Source organism: Syngnathus typhle, linkage group LG5 (assembly GCF_033458585.1).
Source record: "Syngnathus typhle isolate RoL2023-S1 ecotype Sweden linkage group LG5, RoL_Styp_1.0, whole genome shotgun sequence".
NCBI classification, from domain to species: domain Eukaryota; kingdom Metazoa; phylum Chordata; class Actinopteri; order Syngnathiformes; family Syngnathidae; genus Syngnathus; species Syngnathus typhle.
This window is the reverse complement of record NC_083742.1, coordinates 15,713,782-15,730,496: the sequence shown is the minus strand read 5'-3', so window position 1 is coordinate 15,730,496 and position 16,715 is coordinate 15,713,782. Positions and strand designations below refer to the sequence as shown.

Here is a 16,715-nt window from a genome sequence, read left to right as displayed (position 1 = left end):
ATTGACCAGGAGCAATGTGTCATTGTGATGCGTGTGTTGGACAGGACACGGAGGTGTTGAACACGGCCATCCTCACCGGGCGCCGGGTATCTCTGCCCGTCAAGCTGGTGACGGTCGGGTCGGACGGCCAGGTGAGGGAAGTGGACGACGCCATCAGCTGCAGTTCGGCCGACGTTCACGTGCTCAAGGTAAGTGTCTCTGATGTTGACCAAAATGCGTCTGATAGCTTCATCAAAGGGCAGATTAAGATTTTTTTCAATCGTCTTTGAATTTTGTGTGGTCCAACACAATGCACATTGAGATTTTCTTCAATTTTTACAAAACATGTTAGGTCATTTGAAGAGTTGTCTTGGATATTTCTGAAAACGAACTTGATGGGTTCATCCAAGTAAACAAAATCTGTTACTTTGCAAGCTCGCAATAATCAAATAAAAAAATGTCTTTGTTTAAAACAACAAACACAAGGTTTGTGGAAAACATTTTGTTTTTCTCTTCTCGTGGCAAGTAAACCAGATCTCACTCTTCCTAATCTCGCCGAAACCTCCTACTTTGTGGTTTTAATTCACTCTGAGCAGCGGAGCGTTTAATGGCTTCATTCATTACGCTACTCGTCTCCTCGGGAATGATGATGATGATGACGATGATGACGCCAATTTTCCAACCTTGGTTAAAAAAAAAAAAAAAAGGGCCTCATTTGCCAAATTGTGGCTTTGACAGCTTCGTGTTCTTGCTCATTTTTGTGACTGCGAGCTCTTTGTTGTTCACATCACCCAGATTTTTAACTCAAAATTGTCTTTAATGTTTTCAAAAAAATGTATTTAACATTTATCATAGATCCTCAAATGTCTTTGATGTCTTAAAAAAAAAAGAAGAAACCTAAGAATTGGCTTTGTTTATAAAAACATTGACTGATATTTTTGTTTGACAAATGTATGCTATGTTGGTTCTAATTGTTCTTTATATTTGCAGAACAATGCATGCTCAATTTGTTTAGGTTTAGTATATCTTTATAAAATTATCAACATGACTGCAAGATTGTAAGTCATCTTTGATGTTTTCACGAGCCAATATTCAACATCTGTCTTAAACAAGATTTGTCTTTGACGTTTACAAAATCCATAGAGAGTCTATTCATTATCTCAAGTCTAAATTGTCTCTGATGATTTCTATATTTGCTTAGATACCAACTCCTAACTGTCTTTAGTTTTAGAAACCATGAACTTGACAAAATTCTCCTTCACCATTGACATGCTACATTTGTTAAAGGCTAAATGTTTTTTGAAGTTTGCAAAATTCTCTCCATTATCCTTATTCTTTTAGGAATCAAAGAATTTATTGTCTTTGGCTCATGGAAAAACAGCCTTTTTTTTTTTTCTAGATATATTTTGTCACTTTTAAATGCGCCTCGGTTTTATGAGGAGGCTCGTTGTTGTTTTTAGCTCATTCTTGTGATTGGTCGCTCCCCACCATTCCCCTCTTTAACAACAAATCCCATGAAGAATTAGAGCGTCCACAAACACAAAGTTAAATCTATACGGGCTATAAAGCCGTAACGTTTATGGCGCACAAATGTGGCAAATTCATCCGGCTGTAAAACTTTAAAGTGGCGGCGGGCGACGCTAACGCGCACGCTAGCCGTCGCCGCCGCCGAAACACTAAATGAATCAAGCAGAGGAATGCGCTCGCTCGCCCGGCCAAAGATTGAAGATTGATTTCTCCGGCGCGGCACATCTCCTTTGTCCTCGGGAAGCGCAAATGAAACGCACCCTCGCTGTGACACTTTCAATATGGAGACAATTTCCTTGCGCCGACCGACGGGAGCCCCGCTGTTTAAGTGTGATCAATAACGCCGGGAACGGAGGGCACTCATTTCATTGCGTGTCTTTGAGCGTGTCTTTCAGCCTGTGTTTGCTGCTTTAGATTGAGTCCACCTTTTCAACACGCTCACAAAAACATTTCACATGTTCAAAATGTTCTACGATCCTTATGATGGCTGCAGAAATGGACGAGAAGGGTCTAAATACTTTTTGGTCTTGAAGCGCGTGTTGGTTTCTTGGCATATTGAGAATTAAAAGTCAGAAGTCTTCTCTGTAAGGAAAGGGTTTTATTACAAGATCTTGGGCTGTTACAAAGTCAGTTATAAATGATCCTAAGCAAGAGCGCCCTTCTTCACTTTTAGACCTCGTTTTATACTCTCAAAAGGGCGTTAATTTTTTGCCGGTTGCTTGCAATCCTAATATGGTTATGATGTTTCATCTATTGACACTGATTGGTTCCATGTTTTTCAAAATAACTGGCTTCTGGTGAGCAAATTTACGTGCGAAAACAGCGTGACACAAACATCCTTTGTTTGGGGAAACATCAGTCCTTTTGGTTAGAGATGTACGCGTTAGAGATGTACGTGTTAGTTCTTGCTTCCAAGAACTTTAAGCAGTTTTTTAACAGACTCTGTGAGTGTATGGTGAGATCTAGAGGAAGTGCTGGTAAGGTCACTTAGGCTGTGTCTGCAAGTATAATTCCTGTCTGCTCAAGCAAGTATCCTAGCGTCAAGCACTTTAAACACATATTCAGTCTTCATCAAAACACATCGGGCCCCCCTCCCCCAAAGATTTTTTCTCCCCAAAATTGGTCTTTTCGGACAACCACGTTTATTTATAAGTAGAAATGTCTCGTGATGTGAAGGGCAAGCTTTTTGCGCCCTCATTACTCGATTACTCGTATTTCCTCTCGCATTGTCGCAATTTGATTGGATAATGTTTGTGCGTTCCTTAAGCGGGCTGTTTGTGCCCGAATGGACACAAGGGTGATTAAGAATTGATCTGAGCGACATTTAATAAAGCACACACGCGTGACCTTTAAACACACGCGTGCACACCTTGTCCTTGGAAATTGTGTGTGTGTGCGTGCCTACGCGCACTTTTGCTGACTGCTACAGTATAAGTCACTGGAGGAAGGCCCCATCAAATTTGCATGAATTGCACTTTTTCCTGGTTTTTATTAAATATTAGGCTTAATTTTGTATTGTGCAAGGGAGGTGCTTAAAATTACACAAAAATGACAACATTTCAAGAAAATCATTTACCGATTTGTCTTCCTGTTTGTCATTCCCCAAGCAACGAGGAAGGCACAAGGCGACTCCATATATGGTTTTCCATTTTTTAGTATTAGTGAAGCAGGGCTTGACTGCATTTCAAGTTGTTCTGATCACTTCTATAGTGGGATGGGGGGGTGGGGGGGTAAACCCTGAGGCCCCCCTTCTTCTCTCGCTAAAACGCCCCAAGTGACTTTTCCAACCCTATTGAACATTTTGACTTTGTTTCGACTCCCGCTGGCACAATGAACTTGTAACTCCTCGCTGACAGCTTTTTTTTTTTTTTTTTTTTTTTTTTATACGCCCATCAAATGCTTTTAAGTCGGCCGCAATGTCAGGCTGCTCGCAGACTGTCACCGTGACCCAAAAGTTTCACTCCTGATGGTCCCGCACTCTCGCGTACACGTGGGCGTGCATGGAAATGTGCTGCAGTAGAGGCGGACAGCACAGCGGGTGCAATCAAGTCCCGGTGAAAATAAAAATAGAACAATAGAAAGCGAACATAAATATTTGGAAAATGTGACGCAGTACTGCAAAGAGTTTTGCTAACAAACTTGCCAAATTTGGAACGACTATCAAAACAAAACGAAAAAGATTCTCCATCTTGCGTCTTCCTTTGCATTTTGCGAATCTCCAAATTGTCTTGACAGGGTTTCGAAATTTGAAGTTAACACACGACATCTAAGATAGTCTGCCGCAACATCCCATGCCAGGTGTTGGATAGCCGCAAATGTGTGAAGTAGGGCCCGGCCGTCGAGCGTGACCCGTGTCACGCCTCCATAAAACATGGCCGCCAGGGTCGATAACTAATTAGCCGCAAATTAGCATGCTAACATACGCAGCCAGCAGCAATCGACACTAAACAATATGCGTGTGTTGGAAACTGAATAATCTTCACATTCATCAACTGGTTCAAGGTGAATGCAGGACGCTGGCAGATTATTTGACGGGATTTTTGTTTTTGTCCCATTTGATTTCGCTTCTGCTTAGCACATTTTGGGACCCTAAAGGGAAGTGCTTTTTAGTCCGGCAACGCAGCGACTACGCAAACACGGCTCAACTTTGACTCGCTTTAACTCCAAATATGATTCTGGTTTCTTTGATCGCTTTGTCTCATTTGAATAACGGCGTGTGACAACTCGGCACACGCTCGCTCACATGTGTGTAAATTTAAAAGTTGACACGCACACACACACACACACGCGCACACACTGAGGCCACGCAAGCAGACATATTGGGGCCAGCGTTGACTTCCATGCTAATAAGGCTGCTAATTTACACGCACTCACACACACACACACACACACACACACACACACACACACGCACACGCACATGCATGCACACACCTTTTCTTCAAGCCCACTCGACGGGCTTGACAAAGGAAGCAAACGTTTGAAGCTAAGTAGATTGTATCTTTGCCGACTTCAACACAAAAGCAGAAGCGGGAGAGTTGAAGGGGATTTTTTTTCTTCTCACAGCATGCAGCAGTGCAGTGCAGTCCCCAAACAAGCGAGCAAGTCCACCACCCTCACTTGGTTGTTGACGTTCAAGTCCGCTTCAAGGCCAAAGGTTTCTCAGCTAAGCCTGCACAATGGTTGTGGTTGAGGTCAAAAGTAGGATCCCAAAAGTGGGATTGTTTTTTGTTGTTCTCAATGCCCCTCCCCTCTCAAGGAGAGATCATTTTTATAAAATTTAAAAGGCTAAGCATTTGTGGTACAGCTCAGAAGTTTGGATCTGATTTTACACCTATTTTTTACATTGAAAATTCATTTAGCTCTTTTGCTGGGATAAGAAATTAGGGTTGAGAAGTCACTTGTTTTTTTTCAATGCGTCGCATCAAATTGCATGCTAAGAAATACGGCAGCCATGCCGGGAAAAGTACCACGTTTTAATATAAGCCATGTCGCAATTTAACGTAAATATTCAATAAAAAATTTACATATCATCAATATTAATATTGATATGCATTTAAATACATTATAAATAAAGTGTAGATATTATTATTTTTTATAAATAAATATATATACTGCATCCAGGAAGTATATGTATGTATATCCTCCGTTACAATGTATTCCGGCTCTCCTGCCCTCTTTATGATACAGTGCAGGTGTACCTAATAGAGCGGCCCACCCACCCAGTGAGCATTTATAGCCCCAACCTGTGGTATGTATAATCAGCTGTTTAATTAGCATATAGCGCTAATTGTATAGTATGCCACAAGATCAACCCACACATGATTGGATGTTTCTCTTTCAGCTAAAAAAAAAAAATGACAGACAGCAAAGCCAAGCTAAATACGATATTTGTTTGAAGCAGTCGAGAAAGTTAGGCGGAAGTTTCCATTGCTTTTTTAGCGCTGCCGGATGGAGTTTGACAGTTTGGGATTTTTTGTGTGTGTTTTTTTTTTCTTCCTCCACCGCGCACTTGTTGAAGTGCTGAGGCCGCCGCTTTTTGCTTCCCAATTCCTCGCGTCTGGCTTTTGTCGCCGTGGTTGCTGTGGCAAAGCAACCCAGATTAAAACCATTCTTCAGTGTCCTCAAAGCTCACACTCAGCAACAAACACACACACGAAAACAAAATACACTTGTTCACTTTGTGTGTGTTATCAGACGGATGTTTTTAACTTGATTTCGTTTCACATTGCCAACTCAGCAAAAGTCGCCTCAAAGTGCGCTAAAACAATCGAATACAGTCCAACTTTATTTCCAGCATCCGCCTTGTGTTTGTCACGCAGGTTTCCGGGAATTGCGATGAGGTTCTGGTGAATGGCAAGGAGATGCGCGGGCGTCTGCAGGTGTCGGTGGTCTTTGCATACATGCACCTGACGTCCAGCCTGTTGCTGGACGTTTGGGTGCCCAAGCTGCCTCTGCAGATCCACGTATCCGACACCGAGCTCAGCCAGGTCAAAGGCTGGCGTGTGCCCATCTCCCCCAACGCTGCCAACAGCAAAAGGTGAGAGGGAACCAATCAAACTGGGGCTTGGAAAGCGTCCAGATTGAAGGAGCCCTTCAACAATTTCAAAAACTGTCACGAATGGACACAATGAAGTTTACCGCTGCGTCAGAATATGGAAACGCTCTCTCTTCTCACTTTACACGGTTTTAGCTGTCATGCAAAAAAAAAATTTAAAAATTGAAAACTCCGAGAAACAAACAAAAGGGCTGAGGATTGACATTTTTTAATGTATTGTCTAGTTAGAATTGTTATTTCCTGATTTGTTTTACCAGAAAGAACTTATGTGTTGGAAAAAAAAATTAAGTCGAAAGAAAAAAAATCTGAATGTTCCAAAATTGGATTGAATTTTTTCATGATTTTTTTTTTTTTACCACAATCTTTCCCCCACAAATTATTTCCGTGCAAAAAATATATATTTTGGGATTTTGGTATATATTTGCAAAAAGAGTCATTGAATATAATATTCAATATGTTAAGCATGTGCGTTAGCTTGCAGCAGCACTGACATCTCAAGATTTTTGTTTTCCTTCCATGAACATGGTCTGCGGCATCTTTGATCAGGCCGACGAGAGACAGCGAAGACGACGAGGACGACGAGAGGAAGGGAAAAGGCTGCACACTGCAGGTTCTCCTCTTTGCTTGCAAAGATCTGCCGATGAAGATGTTCGGCGCTGACGCGTGCCTTGTCCTACAGTACCAGTACGCCCTGGTGCGCGTCCTCACGCACTTTGTGGCCGAGCCGTCCGACCCGGGAGGGGAGGTGGTGCGCATGCTGGGCTCCGACTGGCAGGCCGACATCACTCACTTGGTTCTGGATCAGCTCAAGGTACCTGTGCCATAATTACCAGACACTTCATTAGGTACCTGTTTAATCAGGGAGTACCTAATAAAGTGACCTTTATTTTACCCAGGTGGAAGACGAACGCATTGCCAGGTTGGTCGACGGACGCATTCTGATTGGACGAGACCTAGGCATCACCACTATCCAAGTACTTGACACACACCCACACACACAAGCAGAATTTAGCCGGCATTTCCTGTGGGTATCCCAGTCAACATTTGTGAGTGTGACAATTTCTGCCTCTCCATTCTTTCCATTCACACGTCGGCTCATGTGACACTCTCTACTTGTCGCGTTGATTTGTGAAGATATCACACTTGTCATTGTCGGACTTTGAAGGTGGCCATTGTCAGTCGAAACGCTGCGCCCTCGGTTACAAATAAAAAGTTGGCCTGTCTTTTGCTTGGCAGGTGATGTCGCCTCTGTCCGACTCCATCCTGGCAGAGAAGACGGTGACCGTGTTGGATGACAAGGTAAGAAAAATGCAAGTACAGTCAACCGTAATCGTAATCATACTCTGCCTAAACCGCATTGCAGAACAAATCGTAAATCGTAATCTTTAAAACTTATTTTGTACCTTGTATTGTAACTACAGTGGTTGCTAATTGTAATTGTGACATATCATTTTTTGAACGCATAGGTCGCCATCGCCGACATGGGGGTCCAGCTGGTGGCCTCGCTCACGCTCAGCTTGGCACCCGCTGGCGGGAATTACCAAGCCGTCCTGATGACCGCCACCGCCAGCGAATTGTTGCGTGCGCCCAAACAGGTAGGAGGACACGCACTACACAATCGCTTCTTTTTAATCATTATTTGTCAAATTTGTTTTTGAGTCCAAATAAATGACGCTTTTTTTGGTGCTAAAGCTGATTCACTTTCGTGTCAGGGAGTTGTGTGTCAGGTGAGTTTGCCTTCTTAACTGTTGTACAAATGTAAAAATTAGAACTACTTTTAGGCGTAACTGTAAAATTGTTGCTGTAGTAAAAAAACAACAACAGTCTCAATTGTAATTACAACTCTAGTATCTTTGTTGTCACTTAGCAAAGCTAAGCTAGACACTAAAAGTTGAACCCTGGAATGACCATTAAAAGTGTCCCATGTACACTTGCTAAAGCGCTTGTGATCAGGTAATTGCGTTTGTTACACTTACGCTCGACAAATCGGAAATAGGAGAGTTGACATCACCTGGGGGGCTCTTTGTATCTTTTCAGTAAAACTCGGGGCACACACTCGCACAAGTAGACGGCAGGTCGGTGTGGAAGGAGAAGCCCCGAGGTCGTAATCAGCCGATCCAAAGAGTAATCCTTCGCTGTGAACATCTCACGCTGCTTATCTGCCTTATGTGATAATCGGCTCCTAATTAGCCGCCTGCCTAACTGTCAGCCACGAACAAACTCCACTAAGTGTGTGTTAGTGCTACGTGTATGTGTATGTCTGCTTGAGCAATGCCAGATATGCGCTACTATCATGTTCCCACCTGTACTAAGGTCAATTAGAGGCAGGAAGGAGCCTGTTGCCATGACAACACGCACATCACGAAATACATTTTTACAAGTGGTAAATCAGTTCACACACAGTATGTTTGTCGATGTTTGGTTAGTTTGTCCCTCAGTTGACGGGTCGGTTGATCAGACAAGCGCGTATTCTGTTAGTAGCCGAGTCAGTTCTTCAGCAGTCAAAAACGATCGGGGTTGCTGAACAGATTGTTTAATCACTCAGTCAGATTGCTAGTCAGCAAATTAGTTAGTTATCCAGGTGCTTAATGAGTCGCTCAGTCGGTAAGTCAGGCAGTTTATCTAGTATGTTTCTCATATGGTCAATTGGTTTCTTAGCCTCTTGGTTAGTCAGTCAGTCAATCCGTTTTCTGTTAGGATGTCAGTTCGTTAGCCAGTTTAAGCGTGTTGTAGTTGGTCAGTTACAGTTGGTTTGATTGAGTTAGTAAATCAACTAACCAGCGAGTTAGTTAAAATATAAGACCAATTTTCATACACGGCGGTGCCATGGTGGTCCACTTTGAACAGTTAGTCTGCTTGCCTTAGGTCTAAATGGGGTATCTCCAACAGATTGTGCTGCGGTGAAAAGCTAAATGCGTTCAAAGTGCTTATGATTCCATTTCAGGAAGCCGCCATCAGTGCTTGGATCCACTACAGCGACGGCTCCGTTACGCCGCTTGACATATACGACCCCAAGGACTTTCTTCTGTCTGCCGTGTCATTGGACGACAATGTCATCTCCGTAACTAATCAGGTAGGAGCTTCAATTAGCGCCCGCAATGTTTTGCCTTTCGCCCCTTACTAGTTAAATTGTTCAGGAGCAACACAGGTACATCGTAGTGGTTAGTTCGTTGGTTAGTCAGCTCATCACTCAGCTAACCAGCACTCTATTGTCAATAGGTCGGTGAGTTAGCCGGTTGGTCACTCAGTTAACTCTTAGGCGACCATTTAGTTATGACAGTAGGTTGATATTAGTCATTAATTTGGTTAGTAAATCAAGCAATTAGTTTGTCAATCAGTCATTTATTTATCGTTATTTATTTGTTGTTTTAAGTTGGTTACTCAACCAGTCTGTTAGCCAGTCAATCGGTCGGTCAGTCAGTCAGAAAATTTGTGAGAGTTAGTTCAAAAGTTGGTCACTCAACCAGCTGGATTTCATTTAGTCAGTCAGTAAGTGGGTCAGGTAGTGAGTTGGTCACTCAGTCACCCAACTGGTCAGTTCAGTCAGTAACTTTGTCAGTCGGTTGGTGGGTCAGTCAAGAAGCTCGTGAATGTCCCCTCTTGTTGGTGGAATTGCTCCCTCAGGAACAACACTGGCCCGTAGTGGTGGCGGAAGGTGAGGGCCAGGGGGCGCTGGTGCGCGTTGAGATGGTGATCTCAGAGACCTGTCAGAAGTCCAAGAGGAAAAGCGTGTTGGCGTCAGGTGTTGGCAACGTGGTGGTCAAGTTCGGCGTCGCCGAGGGCGGAAGTCCGGAGGAAGGGGGAGGGCCCGACAACGACACCGAGCAGCTGAGAGCCGGAGACGGAGTCGAGTGGGAGTCAAAAAGTGTGGCGGTGGCTGTGGACCGCGAGGAAGGCGCCATGAGGAAGGTTGGACAACAACAAAAATATTGTTTTACTTGGCCAAATCTTGCTAATAAACGCCAACTTGCTGATTGATCGTCCAATTGTCAGGTGAGCTTAACGACCAAGAGCACCGTGACCCATCGGGCGACGGGCGGGAAAGCAGGCGGTGGTGGCCGGGTTGGCGGAGGGAGTCCGAGCCGGGCGGGGGACTACGCCGGCTACCCGGCGCAAGTGGAGGTGCCCGGAGCCTCGGACAGCGAGCTGAGCCAGAGCACCAGGGGACTGTCGGACCTGGAGATCGGGATGTACGCCCTCTTGGGGGTCTTCTGTCTGGCCATCCTCGTCTTCCTCATCAACTGCGTCAGCTTTGCCTTCAGGTAGGTTCAAAACAAAATTCATTGTTGAGGTCTCAAAGAGTGCACAAGATGCTGTTAAGGGTACCAGAAATGACACCACTCACTGTTACCGGTACCAAGGATGACAGAATTTGCTGTTACAATGAGCTGAGCTGAAGTCATTGAACGCATGAACGGACTAGCATTTCCAATGAGGATTTAATCCTGGGCCTAGGGTTTCAAAGAAAGGTTTCAAGCTAAGGTTGAGGTTTCAGCTAAAATAGGGTTATGGTTTCAAAGTAGGCTTTGGAACCTGGGTTAGGTTTCAAAGTACACATCCAAACCAGGAAGAGGATTTCAAAGTAGGGCTGCAAACTAGTGTAAGAGTTCCAAAGTGGAGGAGAGGAGAATGCCTTTATCGTGATTGTACAGCAGGGATACAAACAAATTGGGAGCACCGCTCCGTTGGTGCGTAGCAAGGGCCTTCAAACTAAGAGGGTTAGAAACTTAGGTTAGAATTTCAGAGTAAAACATCCATTATGACATACAAAGTCATACGAGTACCCTAAGATTACACGACTTGCTTTAAAATGTCTAAAAAGAACTTCACAACCACTTGTTGAAACAAAGTCGTTCTGTAAAGGTGCCGAAGGCAGCAGAATCTGCAGCTCAAGGTACCAAAGATGACATAACTTGACATTGAAGCTGGCAAAGAAGATGTAAGTGGTTTTGAAGGCAGCAAAAATGACGGAGGTTGTTGTGGCATGTCATTGTCAGGTACCGCCACAAGCAGGTGCCCGTGCTGGAGACAGGCGGCAACATGAACCACGCCCACGACTGGGTTTGGCTGGGCAATGAGGCCGACCTCCTGGCGGAGCACCCGGACCAGGCCGATCCGTGTCCGGGGGTGCCGCCCGACGAATGCACCACCGTCATCGACCGCGGCGACGCCTACGAAGAAAGCAAGTACCTTCTCAATGGGGCGGGTACCGCCTTGGCCGTGGCCGCCAGCCGGGGCGGCGGGGGCCACCGGGGCGTCTCCCGCGGCCAGACCTTACCCCGGGCTCTCCCAGACCCCCACCAGTGCCTTTCCACCATCCCCGCCGTTCGACACGACGCCGAGCATCTCAACAACTCTCCCAGGGCCACCGGCAAACGCAAACGAGTCAAATTCACCTCGTTTGCCACTGTGCTCCCCAACGACCACCACCGGGGCGGGGCCGGCGGCCCGTACGCCGACCCCTCGGTCCTGCTCGGCAAGGGTGGCGAGGACGACATCAAGTGGGTCTGCCACGACGTGGACATGGGCCGGTCGGAAATCAGGGGCTACATGGAGAGGTTGCAAGACAATTTGTGACTATGTGGGGCAGGGTCGGGCGGCGGGGGGTCAGGGGTAGGGGGGTCAGTGTCTTGAAGGAGACTGGGAGAGTCTGCCACCATTTGGACATGGGCCAGTCGGATACCCGGAGCCACGTGGAAAGGCTGCGCGACAACAGGTGACTGTCGGGGGGGACCGGGCATCGAACCGGGTGACCAAGGGGTAACATTTTAGGGGATGGTGCCTGGGGGGATCCAGTCGGAACCAGGCATTTGGGTCTTGGTGAACCCATGAAAACAATTCACCTGTGATGCCTTTTGGACGGAAGCGGGAATGGCATGGGCGGGCAAAGGGAAGGACGGCGAGCGAGGACTAGCCAAGAATGTTGCTTAACACAAACAGGAAGTGGAAGTCAAGCTCATGCAATAAAAGATTTCAAAATGAGTGAGTCAAATGGAAATCTGCGCCCAAGTTGACTCTTTCGTTGCCATTACCAGGAAACCATCGTGCTTTTCACAATAAGAGTTACCATTTGCATACAAAACATTTTATTTATTGTCACATGCAAAATGTCGTTTGGGTTTAGGACCTATTTTAATATTGTCAAAAAGTGGTGATTCTTTTTGACATTTCTTGTGTCCAAAATTGTTCAACATTTCCTGTCCACAAAGTAAAAGCTTTTTCGTGTCCAAAGTGGGGGACTGCGATACAACGGGCACCCCAACTTGCACAAGTAGTGGCAGGATGTGAGAATTAAAAAACGATTTGACTTTGAAGGGCGTGCTGGGAAGTGTTTACTTAGCAACCATCAACTTGGCTCATTTGTTGCCATTTCAGTACAAGGACAAGAGTTCCCACGCCCATGAAAATGTTTTATGTTGTAGTTTTATTTATTGTTAGATGCGTAGGATCTATTTTTAATATACTCAAAGTTTTTGACATTTCCTGTGGACAAAATCTTTGAATGGAGTCATTTCCTGTCTTCAAAGTAAAGAAGATTGGAAGGAAATGAACCAAGACTCAAACTTGCACAATTGGCAACAGGAAGTGAGATCACTACCTGTTGTTTCAAACTTCTTGCCAACGATGGCTCTCTTTGTCAACCCGTCCTCCCATTGGGTGAAAACACTTCCTCCTTCCTGTAGGTGAGACCATTTATTGTATTACTGTAGATTTGACTTCTTTATAGTTTTATTTTGAAATATAGTCTGGTTTTCCTTGTGTTCTTTGCAAGTGTTTACTTTAGAAATGAATTATTTATTTCAATTCAGCACTGAGGCCAGGTCAAAGGGGATGGCGGCGCACGCACAAAACCGTCGTTTTGTGTTAAAAGCTCAGGTGATGACGCGAAGAACGACGACAATGAAAAGAGACAACCACATCGTTGGGATGGCAATATTTATTATTTGTAAACGTTACTGGCCATGTAATCAAATGTTGTACATAGGTAAATAAACAGGATCTACAACAAGAGCTCACGTGTCACCACTTTGTCCACACACGTCGCACACACCGTTTTTGAATTGGGAAAAAAAAACCTCCGAAAAAGCCACTTTCCAAGTGAGGCGGGTTGCGTGCAGGGGTGCTCCAGTGGCGACATTTTCCTCCACCTGGCAGCACAACGTTTATGCTAACGCTAATGCTCACCGTTGTTACAATAATCCTGATAAAAAGGGGTGTCATTATTATAATAGCAGCTATTTGAAAGGGGAGACGCTAATAGCAGCAAACGCACTTCAGTTTCCATTACGGCTAACAACAACACAAGCATCTGGTTGACATACAGTGGGGGCGCTTGGAGTATGCCTGTTATATATAGGCTTGATGCGTGTGTGTGAAAATTGCACATATATATATACACATGCACGCACGCACGCACACACACACACACACACACACACAATCAATCGCACGTCACACAGATACGAACAACCATCCGCACTCACACCTAGAGGCAAATTAGAGTGCCCAATCGGCCTATCAAGCATGTTTTTTGTGATGTGGGGGGAAACTCAGAATTGCATAGATACTGTAAAAACGCTTAAGAAAAAAAAAACTCCGTAAAAATTCACAAACTAGTGGTTGACTGTTTGGGTCAGCAGAAAAGAACAAGAGAAAAGTAGTGCTGTGGCAATTTAGGAGTACCTTTAGACCCCTGCCTGACAGCTAGTGATGTGCATTACAGTTCTTTTAAGTGAACTGAATCTTTGGAATCAGTTCTCTCAAAAGATTCGTTCAAACGAATCGTTCAACAAATCTGTGATGTTACACGGACACTGCAATAGGTACACCTCCATTTTCACTTCCTCAAGTGATTCGTTCTTTTTTTAGTTCATATGACTTCAACCAGTAGGTGTCGGTAATGCCCAATGAAACTGGTGCCACCTCGCCGTAAAACAAAAAGAAGAAAATGACTTAACTTTTCTCGCACCTGGGCTTGAACCAAGTTCTTCCGAGCAAGAGCCCGAGTTACTAACCAGTCGGCTATTTTGACCGGCAGCCTACAATTGCTTGCACTGTTTTGTACTAGTGATATGCATTCCAGGCAAGTGACATGAATCTTTAGAATCGGTTGTGTGTGTTTAACGAGGGTAACTTGAAAAACATATTGGAACGCGGCCCCGAGGACTAGAGCTTGACACCTGTGACCTTTGACTATGATATTTCCCTAATAAAGTGGCCTGTTATTAGTTACACTTGAAAATGGCGATGTACCTAATGGACTGTCCAAGTGACGTCACAGATCAAACAGCCAATCAGAAAGTGGGGGTGAGGGCGGGTGTGGCACTTTTCACTTTTACTTAAGCTTTTTCCCTAATGAAATGGTCTGTGATTAGGTACACTTTATGGACACTACAATAGGTACACTACACGAGGTAAAAAAGAATAAATAAAGTGTAGCGAATGGTTCGGTGAACGATTCTTTTGAACAAAAATGTTGAGTGAACCAATTCTAAAGATTCAATTAACTGGACTGCACCTGCAAATGGAGTGTGATTCCCTCGTTAAGCGCACCTGCGTGAAAAGTTTTAGCTCCCGCAAAACGTGAAAATGATCAAAATCTTTTCACGCAAGTGTGTTTAACGAGGGTAACTTGGAAAACATATTGGAACGCGGCCCCGAGGACTAGAGCTTGACACCTGTGACCTTTGACCATGATATTTCCCGAATAAAGTGGCCTGTTATTAGGTACACTTGAAAATGGCAGTGTACCTAATGGGGTGTCCGCGTGATTCCTTCGTTAAGTGCACCTGCGTGAAAAGTTTTTGGTCATTTTCACATTCTGCAGGAGCTAAAACTTTTCACGCAGGTGCGCTTAACGAGGGAATCTTGGGAAACATGTTGGAATGCAGCCCCGAGGACTAAATCTTGACACCTGTGACCTTTGACCATGATATTTCCCTAAGAAAGTGGCCTATTAGGTACACTTGAAAATGGCGGTGTACCTAATGGAGTGTCTGTGTGATTCCCTCGTTAAGTGCACCTGCGTGAAAAGTTTTAGCTCCTGCAGAACGTGAAAATGACCAAAAACTTTTCACGCAGGTGCACTTAACGAGGGAATCTTGGAAAACATGTTGGAATGCGGCCCTGAGGACTAGAGCTTGACACGTGACTTTTGACCATAATATTTCCCTAATAAAGTGGCCTCTTATTAGATACACTTGAAAATGGCGGTGTACCTAATGGACTGTCCAAGTGACGTCACAGATCAAACAGCCAATCAGAAAGTGGGGGTGAGGGCGGGTGTGGCACTTTTCACTTTTACTTAAGCTTTTTCCCTAATGAAATGGTCTGTGATTAGGTACACTTTATGGACACTACAATAGGTACACTACACGAGGTAAAAAAGAATAAATAAAGTGTAGCGAATGGTTCGGTGAACGATTCTTTTGAACAAAAATGTTGAGTGAACCAATTCTAAAGATTCAATTAACTGGACTGCACCTCACTAGTACAAAACAGTGCAGACGACCAGAGGCTGTGAGGTGGAAATAGCTGACTGGTTAGTAACACGGGTTCTTCCACAGTAATAACTTGGTTCGACCACAGGTGAGAGGACATGCATAAATGTGTTCTTATTGTGCAATTAACCCTTTATTTATTCTTTTTTTTACCTCGTGTAGTGAACCTATTGCACGTATTTTTTGTACGTGTCAAGAATGTGTATTTGACTACTTGCTCTTTATTTTGGGGGACACCAACACGTTACACAACGTAAAACACATATATATACATATTGTCATATAAAGCAGTTAACAGAACGTCAGATTTTTGTTTTCATGCCCCAAAAAATGAAGACAAGGAATAAAAAAATACCAGACAAGTTTTAACAGGTTTTAATGTTGATTAAAATAAAAATAATAATAATAAAAAAAAATTTCAAACCAGCAATCTAATGTGAACTTGCAGTAGATATATTGGATAACAATATTTAGGCGTATATATGCATACACGTTATTTATAAACTACTATAAGTATTATAATATCAAAATTACCCAAAGAGAAGCATAATCTCCCCGTTGTTGCATAACGGCGCATCCCTTCATGCAATAAAGTTAGTCGTTAGCTTGGAGAAAACGTGCATCAAAGTGTTTTACTGAGTGGTTCTTTCTTTCCTTGGCAAATCGTACATCTACATTCTGGCTTACATAGTTCACGCCAGGAGACGTTCACTGACTGATCCGTTGATGCACGGGAAGGAAGGCAGTTGACCCATTGACTCGTTCGCCAACGGGAAAGTCAGGATTCGTTCCCTCACTGATCCGTTCTCGCAAAGAACTAGAAATGCGAATCACTCACAGATTCGTTCGTTGGTGAAGGGGAAATGCAATTCACAACTCGTTTGTGAACAGGAAATTACGTCATTTTCTTCTTCGTTTTGTTTTACGGCGAGGTGGCACCAGCTTCAATGGGCATTACCGACACCTACTGGTTGAAGTCATATGAACTGAAAAAAGAAGGACTCCGTTTAGGAAGTGATTCGGTCACTCTCGTTCACTGAAAATATTCGGTCTTTTGAACGAATCGTTCACTCACAAGCCAGCACTACTGACAGCGCAATGATGGTCCAGTAATTGCCGCTGTGCCGCCGTCCGTCCTGGGGAAGAAAAAA

The 16,715-nt window shown here is 44.2% G+C and overlaps 1 protein-coding gene and 1 long non-coding RNA gene across 5 annotated transcripts in view; one reads left to right on the top strand and one right to left on the bottom strand.

The window, feature by feature from the left end:
• si:dkey-215k6.1 (transmembrane protein 132B) overlaps window positions 1-11,646 on the top strand; it is an 84,387-nt gene extending 72,741 nt beyond the window's left edge. The window contains exons 6-16 of the mRNA XM_061279864.1: window positions 45-188; window positions 5,829-6,046; window positions 6,611-6,674; window positions 6,744-6,875; window positions 6,961-7,038; window positions 7,301-7,363; window positions 7,531-7,659; window positions 9,009-9,137; window positions 9,689-9,973; window positions 10,058-10,326; window positions 11,062-11,646. Coding sequence (XP_061135848.1) covers window positions 45-188; window positions 5,829-6,046; window positions 6,611-6,674; window positions 6,744-6,875; window positions 6,961-7,038; window positions 7,301-7,363; window positions 7,531-7,659; window positions 9,009-9,137; window positions 9,689-9,973; window positions 10,058-10,326; window positions 11,062-11,641 — 2,091 coding nt within the window. The 3' untranslated portion in view covers window positions 11,642-11,646. The remainder of the gene's footprint in view (window positions 1-44; window positions 189-5,828; window positions 6,047-6,610; window positions 6,675-6,743; window positions 6,876-6,960; window positions 7,039-7,300; window positions 7,364-7,530; window positions 7,660-9,008; window positions 9,138-9,688; window positions 9,974-10,057; window positions 10,327-11,061) is intronic.
• Window positions 11,647-12,999: 1,353 nt separating this feature from the next.
• LOC133154819 (uncharacterized) overlaps window positions 13,000-16,715 on the bottom strand; it is a 59,052-nt gene continuing 55,336 nt past the window's right edge. For 2 of the 4 annotated variants that reach the window (XR_009714546.1, XR_009714545.1), the window contains 2 exons: window positions 16,640-16,700; window positions 13,000-16,550 (listed from right to left, as the gene is read on the bottom strand). This is a non-coding gene — a long non-coding RNA (uncharacterized LOC133154819). Of the gene's footprint in view, window positions 16,701-16,715 lie in introns of all 4 variants that reach the window. The other 2 variants (XR_009714544.1, XR_009714543.1) reach the window with 1 other exon arrangement.